Here is a 16,725-nt window from a genome sequence, read left to right as displayed (position 1 = left end):
CGTTTGATTTAATAGAAAGAGTTTTTACATTATATCTTGTTTCGATTCATTAAATTCATCAAAACAAAAGTTGATTTCAAGCAACTATTGAAAAAAAACTATTGAAAAAAAAACTCTCTATCGATTCAAGAACATGTCTCGAAGAACCCTAAATTCTTAGCTCGACCGTTCAACCATTCCTACGCTGCGCCACCACTTCAGCTTCCTGAAACTGTCCCTATTTTCTTTCCGCTTCCTGATTCAACCACTTCAGCTCCAGCTGCGATCTCCTGGTTTACCTCTGCATTAACAATCATCATCACAATCTTTTGCATTCTTGATCACAACATTCTAAAAACGTTTAAAAGTTTTTACCTTTTCCATTGCTATCAATGAACCGTAACTGGATCAAGCGTTTGCGTTTGACACCACGGTGGTGCGTACGAGCTATAAGCTCTTGACCAACATAGCAGCTTAGCAGCCTTTGTCAAAGCTTATCGCATTGAGACCAACAAAATTATACTTAAGTGGAGTTGCTTCACCTGTAAAAGCCACAAAACACATTACAAATATGCAGACAAGAAGAGATATAAACAAATTATAACGGAAATAAAAATAAAAAGATTGTACCTTTAGGTATTTCGGCTGACACTTCAGCAACTCCATGCTGTAATCTCACTTTCATCTGTTTCTTTCTATTTTCCGAAATTTTTGTGTTTTTTTTTTCTTTTGGATTTTGAATCAGTTCAAGGAAAAATTTAATTTTTCTAATGACATTATTATTTCTTATAGGCCTCGGCGTTTTACCCAGACCCGAAGACCCGAACCGGAACCGACCCGAAAACACAGGTTCGGGTCCGGATCCGGGTCCATGCTAAGTACCTATTGGGTCTTTTTTTTGGACCTGTGGGTCTCGGTTCGGGTCCGGGTCCTATCCGAGACCCGTTCGGGTACCCGAAGTACCCGCAAATAATTTTATATACTAGGTATATTTGGGTGATTGGGTATATTTTTGGTATTTCAGATTTTTTTTAAGTTTCGGGTTTGGATTTTCGGGTATAATTGTAGATTTTTGGTGAAATTTTAGATTTTTAGAAAATATAATTTGGGTATTCAGGTAAAATTCAGGTATGTTTTGGGTTTCCGGGTCTGATTTTGAATAAATTTTTGGGTATTTTTGCGGTTCTTCGGGTATTTTTAGAGTTTTCGGGTCCAGTTCGGGTATTTCGGGTCTATTTCGGGTCCTAAATACCCGAACCGACCCGGATCTGAAATATACCCGAAAATTTTGGGAATTTTACGGGTATTGAAATTATAGACCGAACGGACCCAGACCCGACAAGACCCGACCCGGAACCGATCCGAAAAGTTATAGGTACCTATATGGGTCTAAATTGCTAGGACCTGAAGGACCCGGACCCGACAATACCCGATCCGAACCCGACCCGAAGACCCGGATGCCCAGGCCTAATTTCTTACTAAATAAATTTCCAAACTTGATGACAAAAAAATCTCCAAACCTTAAGGATTTTATGTTAAATCCCAATATACAAAAAGAAAAATTGCATTTTAAATCACGAATGTGTAAAAAAAAATCATTTTAAATCTTGATACCAAACAAATCGTACTAACTTATTTATTTGCCACGTAAAAATGTGACGGATATTGTTCATCCATCCGTGTACAAGAAGGTAGGTATGACATGTCAGTTACTTTTCATTTTTATTTTTAAAATTAAAATATATTTATAAAACAGTTAAAATAATAAAATAAAAATAAAAAATATATTCAAAAATAAATGAAAAATAAATAAAAAATCCAAAATAAAAATAAATTAATATGTAAAATAATGTTTATTAATAAATTAAATAAATTTGTAAAAACTTCCAAAAATTCAAAATAATTTTAAATTTCAAAAAATCAAAATTCATATTTCTTGAGCAATGGTTACCTCAGTAGGGTGACATGATTCCTTAAGCGAGAAATCCTCCATACAAAGATCATTGTACTTGACAAGAACATCTTCAGAGATGATCAAGTTAACAAAACTTGAAGAGAATCACGTTACTCATGACTTAGGCGTTGGATTATACATGAAGATGTAGATTCCACCATTGATTGATTTCAGGTTTCACAACAGAGAAAAAGAGAACAATCTTTGATTTTCAACAAAGTTGTGCTGAAAAACTCTAACGTCATATCAATAGATTCTTAAGCATGCGGGAAAGTTGATCAACACACTAGGTGTTTTCAGAGGCCCATCATTATTAACCGACCCAAAATAAAATAAACCTCAACAGAAAATACTTAGCACCAGAATACTGATCTGTTCCAAAATAGATATGCTTTTCTCAGCGGATATGCTATTTTTTTTTTTTTTGGGTGTAAATCAGCGGATATGCTATCATATCAAGAACTTTTACATTGCCTCCTTACTATAGTTTTACTTGAATCAACTCTATAAATATCTATTAAAAATGATTTACTCGTTTTTCACTAACCATATATATTAAGTTAATTAAGATCTACAATGGTTACCATTTTTAACATTAACTATGCATGTGTTTATACTTTATACTCACATAGCCTGTATAAAATATAGATATACAAACACATATATATATATATATATTATATATAAGTTTTTTTTTACATTTATAATCAGTTAACGATACACTAATAATAAATACACAAACACAATATATGATATGTGTACATTAGAAAATATATAGTATACAAATGTAACCATAAATCTAAAAATTATATTTATGTAAGCACATCGTATGTCCCATCCGCCTAGTTAAAGATTCAGAACCAAATGTACAAGGCCTAATTTTCAAAATATAACCTCACTTAAATTATTTTGCCAATTTTTGTTATATTTACTAATATTGGTTAGATTAAAAAATCAACAAAATAACAAAAAATTGCCGACTTATATTATATTTTTAAAATAAAAAGATAAAAATAAATAAAAATAACAGTAGCTGCTAAATCTTTTTTTAGCATTGTTAATACCGTTAGCAAAACACTAAACTCATCATAAACAATAAACTTTAAACTTTTGGGTAACTCTAAACTCTTGGATAAACCATAATCTTTTGATAAATTCTAAACTCTAGGGTTTAGGGTCTAGGGTTTATAATTTTACTGACGGCGTTTAGGATTTACTGTTTAGTTTATGATTTAGTATTTATTATTTATCCAAGGGTTTAGGGTTTAGGGTTTATCCAAAAGTGTACGGTTTAGTGTACGAGATAGGGTTTATTATTTGCTAACGAAGTTAACAATTTTTTAAAAAAAATTTGTTACTACTGCTTTTTATTTATTTTTATCTTATTATTTTAAAAGCATAAATATGACTTTGTAAATTCTTATTATTTTATTTCTTCTTAAACAAAATTGATGAGGTGACAAATTATTATTGGTCAGTAAACCTACAAGAAAAACTCCACTACAATCATCCAGCCTTTTATTTTATAATTATTATAGTTTTAGACGTTACCAAACATGATTATAGTAATTTTGAAATGTATGAATTAAGAATTTGTAGTAATCCTCGGAAAAAAATGAAATACACATGCCTAAATATAGTTTATGTTAACTATATATATTAACATTTTAATCATTATATAATTATAATTATATATTTACTTTGAACATGTATAGTTTTTTACTTATAATTTATATAACTCATAACTTATTGAAAAGTTTATAATAAGACAAAATATTTTTTGCTTAGTAATCATTTCAAAAAGTTTATTGTACACGTTACAAATAATAGAAAAAGCTATATACGTATATTTAGGTTTTTCGTCTATCATTTCAATTGGTTGTACTTTGACCCATCAACTACGTAATCTAATTCATAATCCAAAGTCAAATTGATTAGTCTAAACCAAAGTTCAATTGATTTAGTAAACCAAAGTCAAATATTCATAATTGCCTTTCTTTAAATCACTATAGAAAACTATTTAATTTTAATATTACTTTATTTTTAGCTTGTATGAGAAATTTATATAAATTTACATCTTATTAGAACAGGGGATAAACTCTTTAATTTAAATGTTGCATCTTTTTATTCTAACTTTATAGATTTATATTATATGTTGATGAAAACAATAATATATTTTACACTATTGAGATATAATAATCCGCATATCTAGTCTTATTTATTTTATATGTATTTATAGAGTTCTTTTACAATGTTTAGTTCAAATAATGGGTTGATTTGCTATATTTTAACACGTGTCTTATTTGCTATATTAATAAAAAACGAAAGAAAAAGTATCTTATTTTGTTAAAATTCAAGTACAAATTAGATTTGTTTAGAAACATGTATAGCAATTTTTTAAAAAAAGTTTATATGGAAACATAGATTGTATTGTAGTTTAAAAAGTCGGGTTCTTGTTAATACTCTAAACCTAATTCAGAACTATTTCTCCACCAGCACAAGCTTCGACTCCATCTTCTGACCACCATGATTCCCAAAGAAGCTAAACCAAATCAGCAAGAGACGATGACTAAGCCGCAACCACTGTCGTTATCATCACTCCCAGACGAAATCTTAGAGAACATTCTTGCCCGCCTCTCCAAGTGGAATTACCCTAATCTCTCTCTTGTCTCCAAGAGATTCCTCTTTCTCCTCTCTTCTCCCGAACTCTACACTACGCGATCTCACATCGGAACCACCGAACCATGCCTCTATTTTTGCTTAGACGACTTGCCCATTATACCACATCCCAAATGGTTTACTCTTTGGATGAGACCTGCGGATGAAACCCTAGAAGACGACGATGAAATTCTTGAAGACTATTCGTTGGTTTCGGTACCCTCTTGTCGTCACCATCTTAAACACGTACCATACTCTTCCACCGTAGCTGTTGGCTCGGACATCTACGTAATCGGTGGACCCTACAAGGGGCCGCCGTCTTCACTTGTTTGTATCTTTGATTGTCGGAGTCACACATGGCGTGAAGGTCCCAACATGTTGGTGGCCCGTGAGGAGGCGTATGCGTTTCATATCGATGGGAAAATATATGTAATGGAAGAGGACCGGAAAGACGATAATTGGATGGAAGTATTAGACATAAAGACTCAAACTTGGAGTTGCTTGCTGGGCCATGGAGCTACTGAGTTTCGTGACGATTGGTTTCTTGTCAATGTGTTTAGAGGACAGATATACGTAATTGCTGCTACGGAGAATTTTGCATATGAGCCAAAAGAAGGGACATGGGAAGTTGTGGAAACGCACGAGTGTTATGGACATATTGATAGTTGGTGTGAGATAGAGGATGTAATGTTTTGTTTTACGAACTCTGGTCATTGCATGTGGTATGACACTGAGAGTGGAGAGTGGAGAGAGGTCAAGGGTTCAGATATGGAAGTATTGCGTGATACAAGCGAGCATAGCTTAGCATGGGGGTGTGTTGTTGAAATTGTTAACCATGGTGGGAAACTATTAGTTATCTGGGTCTCCAGATACAAGACAAAGCAGACAAGGAGAATTTGGTGTGGGAAGAAGCGCCATGAAGGTGAGATTTGGGGTAAGATGGAATGGGTTAATGAAGTCCTTACGGTCACCAATTCGTTTAACTTCTTGAGTTGTGTACTCATTATGATTTAAGGATTCCTAAAAGATGGAACGCGTAGTAATTGAACAATATAACCAACGCAGTTGGCCTAGAGGTAGTTGAGGACCAGATCCAATACGCTCCCCGCAGGTTCGACTCGCGTTGGCCACCCGGACTTTCTTAAATGGTAAGAATACGTGGAGTGTCGTGGGCCCGTGGGAAATAGTCGGTTGACCACGGTCGCCGGATCACCCCACGTTAACTAAAAAAAAAAGAAAAAAAAAGTAATTGAACAATATTGTGATATCTTGGTAGAATGGCATTAGTTATTTCTTTCGCTTTGAACAACCTGTTTTGTTCTTTGAAAGAAGCTCTATATTGTTTTTTTCATCTTTGAATATCATGATTTGTTTTCTTTTTCTTTTTCTTTTTCTTTTTGAGATCCACTATAATTCTAATGTCATCTTTCAACTTGCTAGCTCACTTCAACACCAAGGACACAATTTTATTTAAACACCATACTTAGTATTATCAGAAGCTTTAGAAGGATGAATATAAAACTAAACTACTTACATGAAGGCAATCCTAAGCATTTCAGCTTTATCCAGCGAAAAATCATTATTTAAACTAATAGAAAAGAGCTACAAAAATTAAAGCCCAATCATTTTTTCAAACATCATACGGTTGTTTTGATCGCAACACTATCTTCTCTATTAAAAGAGAGGTACGATTTTTATCTACTATAAAAAAAGTCATACTAGTCTTATTAGGTCCATTTCATTAATTACATTTATTTAATTATTTATATTAATCTATTCAATATATAAAGATATTAATAATAAATCAGTTTTAACTGTAAATTTAAATTTTATTTTTAGTTATAACAAAATGTTGAGAAAAAATCCAACAAAATCTTTCTAAAAATTTAAAATATTTTATTTAAATTAATACCATTGATTAATTTTGTAATTAATAATATATACTATTATACATTAATTTAAATTAAATTTTATTATAAAACAAAATAAAATAAAAGTGTATGCTATTTTTCAAATTTTATAGTTATATTCTATATCTTCTTTATTAAAAGAAATACCATAAAAAATCACACTAGGTCTATTTCATCAATTACATCTATTTGACTATTTAAGTTAATCTATTTGATATATAACATTTCTAAAAAATCTTATAAATTATATAGATATTAATAAATAAATTTTAACTGTAAATTTAAATTTTATTTTTACTTATAACAAAATATGTTAAAAAACCTAACAAAATCTTAATAAAATTTTAAAATATTTTTAAATTAATGCAGCGATTGATTTCATAATTAATAATATAGTATTATTATAATGTATATACTTATAAAATCCCACAATATACTAAAATAAATAACATAGAAATATAAATTATGTTAAGAAAATATCAGTTTTATAGTATAACTAAATAAAATTTTAAAATGTATTGTATTTAGTCTGTAAAAATTAGAAAAAATGAAGGAGATTCTCAATTTTTTTATTTCATAGTATGAATTTATTTTACCAAATTCGAAAATATATTAATATATAATAACAATTAATAATAAAGTAAAATATATAAAACAAATCATTATACATTAATAATATCGAATAAGAAACATAACCAATAACATTATAGATTTACACAATATATAACACTAAAATGTAAATATATTTTAAAGTTTTGGTATCCGTTATATATTTATAAAATGAAAATCTACTCACACATAGTTTTATATTAAAACATAATCTGGACTGTAAAAATAGTACACAATAATCCACGCGTAGGGCAGACACCGAACACAAGATCTTAGTACAACTAGTAAAGTCTCCAAGGCATTGAGTTGACGCAGAGACATTGATATACAGCTCTATCGTCTGCTCTATTGTACTAAATACTAATCAAGAACATAATTCTTACAAAACTCGAGATTTAAGACCTTGTTGCTATCAAGATAATTGGAAGATCCACGCTTTTTTTGACTCCCAACTTGAAAAATTTGACAAGAATGTGCATCAAAACTAGTAGCATTTACTACAAAACTAACACGGCGACAAAAACTCGCCCGGAAAGTTTCAACCTTTACTATGTGTTAAACAGTAGAATACAACACAAAGGTACTAAACTTGCTTGATGCCTCCCACTAACAAATAAAGACAGCTTCTCTCGCCAGCAAAGTATGTAAAAAACCACAAGATTTTGTTAAAAGATTTATTTTACCCCCGACTGATCCTGCTGAAACCACTCAACTGGCCACCACGTCGGTCTAATTACCTCGACCTTTACGTCCTCTGACCCGTTTACTATCAATTCAGTGGATGCTTTAAAGCCTTCCTCTACTCTCATCACTCCCATTCCTCGGCTACCCAAAGCTGTCGAAATTGCCCCTATCTTTTTGCCGGTTCCTGATTCAACCACTTCAGCTCCAGCTGCAATCTTCTGGTTTACCTCTGCATTCACAACCATCACTATAATCGTTTTCGTTCTTGATCATTACAAAAATCAAAGAAGGTTTGAAAGTTTACCTTTTCCATTGCTATCAATGAACCGTAACGGGACTAGGCGTTTGCGGATGACACCACGGTGGTGCGTACGAGCTATAAGCTCTTGACCAACATAGCAGCCTTTGTCAAAGCTTATCGCATTAAGACCAACAAAATTATATTCAAGCGGGATTGCTTCACCTGTAAACGCCACAAAACAACATTATGAATATAAATGAGTTACAAAGTAAAGACAAAGATGATACCTTTAGGTATTTCAGCTGACCCTTCGGCAACTCCATGCTCTAATCTCCACAAAAGGTAATTGCTTTCATCTGTTTTTTTATCTGCCTCAACTAATGGCGCTGCAACACAAAACAAAGTAACATCAGTATCCAAAGCTCAAGAGCTCCAAGATTCGATTTGATCAAGAAACTTACGGGTTGCATCAGAAGGAAAAATGCTTCTGTAGCTGAGACAGTCCAACCTAGGATCCTCGTACCATTGCCATCCATACTTATTACCACTAGCTGTAGATTCACCAGCACGATCAACACCACCTCCCCAACCAACAGAAGACGATTCAGATAGATTCCTACCATAACGCTGCCAACACGAGAACTCCTCTGCAACGTTCTCAATATCCAGTTTGGACCTCAAACGATATCTATCAACATTCCAAACACACCACAACTCAGAACTTAACAACAAAACGGTTCCTTCTTCCACAAGAAACCTAATCCACAGGGACATTGCTAAGACCTAATTCTTCAAATTGTGAAAGAAAAACATTACAAAGTTTACTTTTTGAGAGTTTCTATGAAATCATCTGCACACCCATCACGACCCGAATCCGATCGGGTGGTCCGGATCCTTCTTTTACAAAGCTCTGACCTAATTAAAGTTTTTAAAAAGCTTACTTTTTGAGTGTCTCCAGCAGTTCATCGAGGACAGAGACATCAACATCCGCAAACAACTCAACAGATTAATTTGTGTAGAGTGTCTCAATTTTGAGAGTTAATAGATTTTAAAAAGTTACGTGCATTGTGAAAATTTATATACATTGACTTATAAAATTTATCATAACTTTTTTATATTGGTATATATTTTCATGAATTCATATTACCTATTTTCTCACTTTTTTTGTAAAATAAATATATAATTTATTTATTTTCTAAATCATATAGCATGATTATTTAATTTTTGCTTTCAAATTAAAAAAAAAAATAATAATGATACATACAAAATTGAACAATTTTCTTAAATAGCAATTTTAAAAGTTTTGTCACAAAAAAAGTATTCAAAGAAGAAAATGACCAAAACAAATTTCATTAAAAAGGCAAAAAATTATTTTACTCCTTGCTTTTATAGATATATAAGTAATAAAATAAAAATGTTTTATATAATTTCGAATTATATATTTTCAAATTCGAACATTTTTATAATTTTTATAATTTTTCTATTTAAAAAAAATATTTTTTTTTTCAAATTTTCTTCTTGAAATTCGAAAATGCTTTTTGAAACTATTTAAAAAATATTTTAAAATTATTAATATTTGTAATTGTAATTATTAATATTTATATTAAAAAAATAATATTTATAAAATAATTATATATTCAAAAGTAAAATTATATAAATGTAATGAATTATAGTTTCAGACATATAATTTGTATTTAAGGTGCAATAGATATTTGGTAAAAATAATTATTTTATTTTCTAGTTTATTATCATATAAATTTTGAAAATCACATGAATATATATGATATTTTAAAAATTGAGTCTTATGAGTAAAAATGAATAGAATTCATTTTCCAATAACACTAGCTAAATTTAGTTAGAATTAGAGAATCAATAATAACTAAACTTTTTGAATAACAAAAGATCTGAATGAGTTTTGAAAATTTTTAAACCAATAACAATGATATCTACTAAGATTTTTGAAAGAGAAATTCTCTAGTAAAACCATTTTTAAGTTTTTGTCACAAAAATAATTCTCAACGAAGATAATAACCAAACTAAGTTTTATTAAAAGATAAAAATGTGTTTTTACTATAGAGTTAACTAATGTAGATTTAGGGTTTAGAGTTAAGTGGTGGAGTTTTGGGGATACAGTTTCAAATTTTACAAAATAAAAAATAAATATTAAAAATTTGAAAATAAAAATGGCTATTTTGGTCATTTTTTTTCTTGAGAATTATTTTGTGATAAAAAATTAAAAATGACTATTCGAGAAAATTTCCCTTTTTTAGATCCAAGAACCAATAATAATAGAATCTTAAAATTTTCAAAGTTCACTTACCAATAACGCCTAAAGCTATATAGATATAATAGTTGTATATCTGGAAATGTCATCTTACAAAAACGTCGGTTGTGATAGTTATAGAGCGTCATTTTAAATTAGGAAACCAATTTGGATTAGTGACTATAATGACGTTCAGAAGTAGGATAGCTTTGGGCCATATCTGGACTCAGCTATTTTTATAATAAGACCAAATTTAATTACAGTTTATGAGGCCCATTAATGAAAGCCCGCTCGGCCCGAAGCCGATCTCCAATCTCATCGCCAACCCTCTCATCTCTCTGTCCCTTCCTTGGCCTCATAAAATTAACCGTCGTCACCGGAGCTCCGATCCTCGCCATTCGATACTATGTCTCTTTCCGATGATGAAGACGAGTGCTTCGCCCGCTTCCTCGAATCAGAAGTCTCCTCGGTATTTTTTTTCTCAATTATCATTTTTATTTTTTCAGTTTCATTTAGGGCTTAGTTTCTTCATTATCATGTAATAAGATTGCAAATCTAATGTTTTTCTTGTAATTCATATTATCTTTGATCTTATTACATCGAATCTGGGTTTGGTCTGTCTTAATCAAGATCAGATACAAATGGTTCATGTTTTTTCGATTTATGCCCAAATATGAATTGTGTGATTTACCTCTTTTTTCATGTTTTCATATGAAAGGTTGAATCTTTGTGTTTTTAATAGGTTGAGGATGAGGAAAAAACGAAAGAACCTGAACCAAAACGACAACGTCTTAACAAAGACAAAACAAAGGCTGTAGAGAAGGATGGAGATCAAAAGGAAGATGGTAGCAACAAAGATAGAAATGTTGTGAAGAGAATAGAGAGTGGGGTTTTTAGCAAAGTTCCTACAGAGCTGTTTCGTCATATCTTCAAGTTCTTATCCTCTGAGGTATTATTGTTAATTTGTATTCTCAAGCTATAGTTTTGTGATTTGTTTCTTGATAATCTTGATCTAAATTGTTTGAATGTGATTATTACAGGATCTTCTATCATGCTCTTTAGTGTGTAAATTTCTCAACTTTGCTGCCTCTGATGAATCCTTATGGCGTCGCCTGTAAGCTCTCTTGGATCTTTCAAAATCAATCCTTTGTACTCAAAAACGTATACCTTTGATTGGTTTTGTTTGCAGGTACTGTATCCGGTGGGGTCTAATGCCTTCAACTAGAATGTTACGTGAATGTGCTTGGAAGAAGCTTTATATCGATGTGAGTTGTTTTGAATACATTTTGTTTGTGACATTGTTGAAGAGTACATAAATGGTGCTGTGAGTTGGTATTAGAGGTCTCATTCTTTTCTCATTGTTGAAATTTAGCGTGACGAGAAGGACATGATTGAACTTGTCAGAAGCTGTCCGACGGATTTCAAAGAGTATTACATTCAAATGCAAGCAGCTAAGCGAAGTCAAGCACCTCTTGCGGCACAGGTAACATGTGCATATCACAGCTGTTTTATTTTCTCGGATTTGATGTATTCTCTCACGTCCTTGTTTGCCATGTTGTAGATGGTGGATGACCAGATAGTTCTTGACAAAACTGTACTTGACAAAGTATCTATGTGGAAGAAAAGCAAAGGACTTCCCGATAAGGCTGTTGTTGGCCATGTTTGTTTGGGAACAAAATGTGATTACCATCAGATCGACGACGTTTTCATATGCCAAGAGACGGGAAATGTTCATGGTATGAAATGAAAAGAGCGCTGTAAAAAAATATGAATTTGCTTGTGTTGTTTAAACTTATCCTTTTGTGTTATGGTATTGTAAACAGTATGTGATGACAACTGCAAGGAAGTAATATTTTGTCGGGAGAGTGGGAACATGGTGTGTACTATCTCAGGGCTTTGTTCTGAAAGTTTGCTCGTACAAGATGATTCAGACGCAGATGAGGAAGAGGCTGAACAAGAAGCTGAAGTATTAACAGGAAGAGGCCGTTTTGGTACATATCTGTCTCCTTCTGCTCCTTTTCCGTTTATACTCTTTATCTCCAACATATAAGTGAACGGTGGTGTTGTATCTTCTTAGGTCGAGCTTTTGAATTTGGATACAACTGCGAGAGTGAGCAGGAGTTAGATCGCTCCTTTGGGTTCTGCTGATCAAAAGTCGCAGCCTTTTCTTTCAATTTCAGAATCTTTACTGTCTCAATACCAAGTCTGCATGTGTTCTTCACGGTAAAACATCTGTGGAGTGCAATGAATCAAAAGTAGATGATGTTTTCTTTGTAGCCTTAATGTTTCTTTGTAATTTATGCAGATCTGTCTGTAATTTGCTATACAATCGCCCTTACATAAATGTTTACATGTAGTAATTAAGTTCCATCTTTCTCCAGTATATGATGTTGGTAATTAGTTGATTGATTCCACAATAATGCGTCAACTAAATTTCTATTATCATTTTAATATATCATTTTTTATACATCTGACATTCTAACATAATATATTAACTTAATTTTCTGATTTTAATTTGACTCTTAAACTTCATCTTTATCTATTAGAACCTTTTATTGAACGGCATGCTAAGATTAAAAACGGAGAATTCAGTACAACAAATAAAAAGCATTATCCAAAGAAGATTTTGCCAAGGCATTTGCTCTCATGGCCATTTGGATTTTTGGATCGGTTTTTATTGAGTCCTAGTCTTCTAGATCCTAAACATTTAGACTTAATTAGGTTCAGTTAGTTTTTTCGGGGATGGATCATCCGGATCCTTATTTAAAATACATGTTGTTTTCGAATATGTAACGGTTTGGATTGGTTCGAGTATTTTTGGATTTGAAAAAAATACCCGAATTACCCGAAATACTATCTGGAACCTGAAGAAAACCCAAAAATCTGAAAATACAAAATATTCAAATACCCAAAAAATAATCGAAATTTTACCGGGAATCCAAAATTTTATTCGAATACCCAAACAATTTTTCTAAAAATCTGAAACTGTATTTGAAAACTCAAACCCGAATCTTAAAAAGATATTCGTAATAATGGAAATTAACGTGTAATATTCAAAAATACCTAATATATAAAATATTTTAGGTATTTTGGGTACTCGATCGGGTCTCGGATAGGACTTGCATCCAAACTGCGAGACCCGCGGGTCCAAAATAAAAGGATCCAATAAGTACTTAAGCACATTCTTAGATACGAACTTGTATTTTCGAATCGGTTTGGGATTTTGAATCTGGGTAAAATACGCAGGCTTATGTTGTCATCTTCTGTAGCCCTGGGACGGATCCGGATATCCGGGAAATCTAGGGTATCCGGATCCGGATCCGTCGGATCCGTGGATTTAATATCCGGATCCAGATTCGTGGTTTTCGGATATCCGGGTTTCGGATATCCGTCTCGATATTCTATTATCCGCGGAAATCTGGATCCGGATCCGGACCCGTCAAAATAATTAAAACTAATTTTTTTAACAAAAAATACTAATTTTTTTTTAATATAATACATAAATTAAATATTTATAAATATATTTATATATGTTTATAATATTGTAAAAACTAAAATATAATATTATAAGATTAATTCATGTATAAATATTAATATATCAAATATAAATATTAATAAAATATAAAAATTTAATGTATTTTAAAAATACGGATCCGGATCCGGATATCCAGACCTAAAAATTAAGATATCCGGATTCGGATTCGGTTTGCACGGATCCAAGATTTTACTATCTGGATTCGGATCCGGACATCCCGGATATCCTATTTTCGGAGCGGATCCGGAGCGGATCTCGGATAATAAGTCCCGGGCCTAATCTTCTGCTCTCAAAAGATGGAGGAAAAGTAAATGAAACCAAAACAAGAAGATAGAATATCAATATCTGTGAGAACTTTGTAAAGTTCTGGCGGTTATGTCTTTCAGATTATTAATTGGGGTTGGTTTATTAAATAAAATATCTTTAAAAAAAAATGTCCTTAAGATTATAGTTTGGAGGAGCTCATGATAGTCTGAACGCATCCAGACTTTGGAGGTGGAGATGTTGAGCAGAAGGAAGAGCTGCTCTGAGAGTTAGCACCTTAACCGTATGCGGCGAAGAAAAAAGCAACACATACTCTGAACCGCGAGTGATTGGCTTCGATTGCGAGAAGTAAAAAACCTAGCTGAAATCTGCTTTCTTCTGCTCCTGAGACCAGCAGCATCTGAGTTATAGCCAGAAGTGTCATCATGCGTAGGCGAAGGCAATTCTCTGGTAGGATTGTGCATGTTACGTTCAGTGAGAAGAGATTGAGTAGATTGCCATTCCCGGTGCTAATGAGGGCTTTGAGAAGAGTATAAGACAGAGGTTATAATTGGCCGATAACACCCTTTCCGAGAACTACTAGATTTATCAAAACATATGTAAAACCGATGAAGAACGTCCATACCAGCATCATTCAGAAAAGTATCAAGCACAACACTAATACCTGGGTTAGTTCTCAATTTCTTTCACATATCCTCTAAGATGAGCAAACTAGTCAACATACTCTTTCTCCAGACATTTCAAAGCTAGTACTCTTCTTTGTTGGCACTGATTTTTTGACGCAATTAGCTTTCAAATGTCCTCAACACTTTCTCAGGCATAAACTCACTACTTTCTCTCAATTTATCCAGAAACATCGTTCCTGGTACCAAATTTGTAAGGAGTTTACACTTCTCATTCGGAGTACAACTATGGTACTTGTACCATATGTTTTCACCAACCAGCATTGTCTGCGCTTATCATAAGTGCAATAAACCTTCAATTTCATTTGTTTCTGATACCACAATTAAAACTAAGTTTCGTCTTATCCTACCTGTCTTACATAATGTTTCTCGCTAGGATGTACTTTAAACTCAAATACAGAGTAGAAAGATGTTCCCATAACTAGTGTGTCATTAGACTTTTTAAATTCTTCCGACTCGTGCGACAAAGTCGTCAATCTAAGCTTTCCCGGATTTTCTTCCAACCTCTAAACTCTTCAACATTAAAATTAGCAATTGATTGCTCAATCTCGTGTTCATATAGATCAACAAGCTCTTCTTTCTTTTTACTGTTTTCGTCATGCTCATTGACGTGGTAATATCTGTTGTCCTCTCCTCTTTCTTTTTCACCTTCACCATTATACTCAGTGTCCATAAACTAAACAATCATGAGAAAATCAAACTCGATATTTCAACAAAATCAAAGTCAAAATATACAACCAAACGATTCTACAATTGCCATACGTCCTTTTTAAATCATAATTTTGATCCGCGCGCCCGCACGGATGTATTTTTTAAAAAATATGATGCTATTTATTTTTTATGTCACTACTTAGGATTGGGCAAAAAACTCGAATTCGAAGAACCGAACCGATCCCAATCCGAATAAGTAGTATCAAACCCGAACCGAAATTGATTAAATATCTGAATTATTCAAATTTTGGTATTTGAAGAACTGAAACCTAATCTGATCCGAACCAAAGTATTTTGGGTATCCAAAATAGATTTATATAGTCATATATATTAATTATTTATAGATTTAATATATATAAAAGCATCCAGAATATATATGATATTTTTAAGTTCATTTAAATACTTGAAAATATATACAAATAATCAAACGTAAATATCTAAAATAGTTAAAATATACTCAAAACTCCAAAAATACTTAAATAATTATTAATTCTCTATCCAAATATTTAAACCAAACCTATGTTAAGTTAGATACTCTGACATATGTTATTCAAATTTATATGTAATATATTCTATTGTTTATAGTTTTTTTTAAAAATTAAAACATATAATAAATTTGAATTTTTTTAAAATAATTTAAATTGGTTAACCAAATCCGAACTGAATCCTCAAAGATCTAAACCGAACACGAAATCCCAAACATACTCGAAAACGAACCCGGACGCCCACCCCTAATCACTATTATATATCCTATATGTGTCATCATAGGTTACAAAAATATGTGTTATCATATAATTAATCGTATTTTATATGTACCATCAAATAAGTAATCTTATAATTAATAATATTTTATACGTACAATCATATAAATAATCACATATATTATATTTTTAAATTTCAATGTGAAATATAAAAACCATAATTTAAGTTGGTGTTTGAAATTGGGCTTTGTATTGTATTTTTCTTATATATATTGAAAACATTTTTATAATGGTTATTGAAAAAATATGTTAGTAAAAAATCAAATTTTGAATATATGTATATTTTTGAATGAATTTTTGATATAAATCGATTTTAAATTATTATTTTGATTTGAATATGTATATTAAATAAAGTAACATAAGCCCATTACTTTTTAATATAACGTAATGGATTTTCAATTTTTTTAATAGCATAAACTCATTATTTTTTTTACTAACTTACTGTTATCTATGTTTTCAAACAATACTATTTT

General features: G+C 31.6%; 3 protein-coding genes across 3 annotated transcripts; 2 read left to right on the top strand and 1 right to left on the bottom strand.

The window, feature by feature from the left end:
* The first annotated feature begins 582 nt into the window (after positions 1 to 582).
* Positions 583 to 6,930, top strand: LOC106380360 (F-box/kelch-repeat protein At5g39560). Its single transcript, XM_048762359.1, has one exon. The coding sequence runs from the start codon at positions 4,460 to 4,462 to the stop codon at positions 5,603 to 5,605; it is 1,146 nt and encodes a 381-aa protein (XP_048618316.1). The 5' UTR covers positions 583 to 4,459; the 3' UTR covers positions 5,606 to 6,930.
* A 686-nt stretch (positions 6,931 to 7,616) lies between these two features.
* On the bottom strand, positions 7,617 to 9,041 carry LOC106378080 (putative transferase At4g12130, mitochondrial; the record flags this gene model as incomplete). The annotated part of the gene is made up of 5 exons (XM_048762360.1): positions 7,617 to 8,023; positions 8,099 to 8,257; positions 8,323 to 8,421; positions 8,497 to 8,723; positions 8,977 to 9,041. Coding segments are annotated over 5 exons (789 nt in total), but the record flags the coding sequence as incomplete, so codon positions are not given.
* A 1,566-nt stretch (positions 9,042 to 10,607) lies between these two features.
* LOC106381257 (F-box protein SKIP31) lies at positions 10,608 to 12,678 on the top strand. The gene is made up of 8 exons (XM_013821146.3): positions 10,608 to 10,767; positions 11,041 to 11,247; positions 11,339 to 11,412; positions 11,488 to 11,563; positions 11,671 to 11,781; positions 11,860 to 12,034; positions 12,122 to 12,289; positions 12,376 to 12,678. The coding sequence occupies exons 1-8, from the start codon at positions 10,705 to 10,707 to the stop codon at positions 12,444 to 12,446; spliced, it is 945 nt and encodes a 314-aa protein (XP_013676600.1). The 5' UTR covers positions 10,608 to 10,704; the 3' UTR covers positions 12,447 to 12,678.
* The last annotated feature ends 4,047 nt before the right edge of the window (positions 12,679 to 16,725 follow it).

This window comes from Brassica napus, chromosome C7 (assembly GCF_020379485.1).
Source record: "Brassica napus cultivar Da-Ae chromosome C7, Da-Ae, whole genome shotgun sequence".
Taxonomy (NCBI): domain Eukaryota; kingdom Viridiplantae; phylum Streptophyta; class Magnoliopsida; order Brassicales; family Brassicaceae; genus Brassica; species Brassica napus.
Note: the sequence above shows the minus strand (reverse complement) of the source record. Positions and strands in the feature narration are given on the sequence as shown.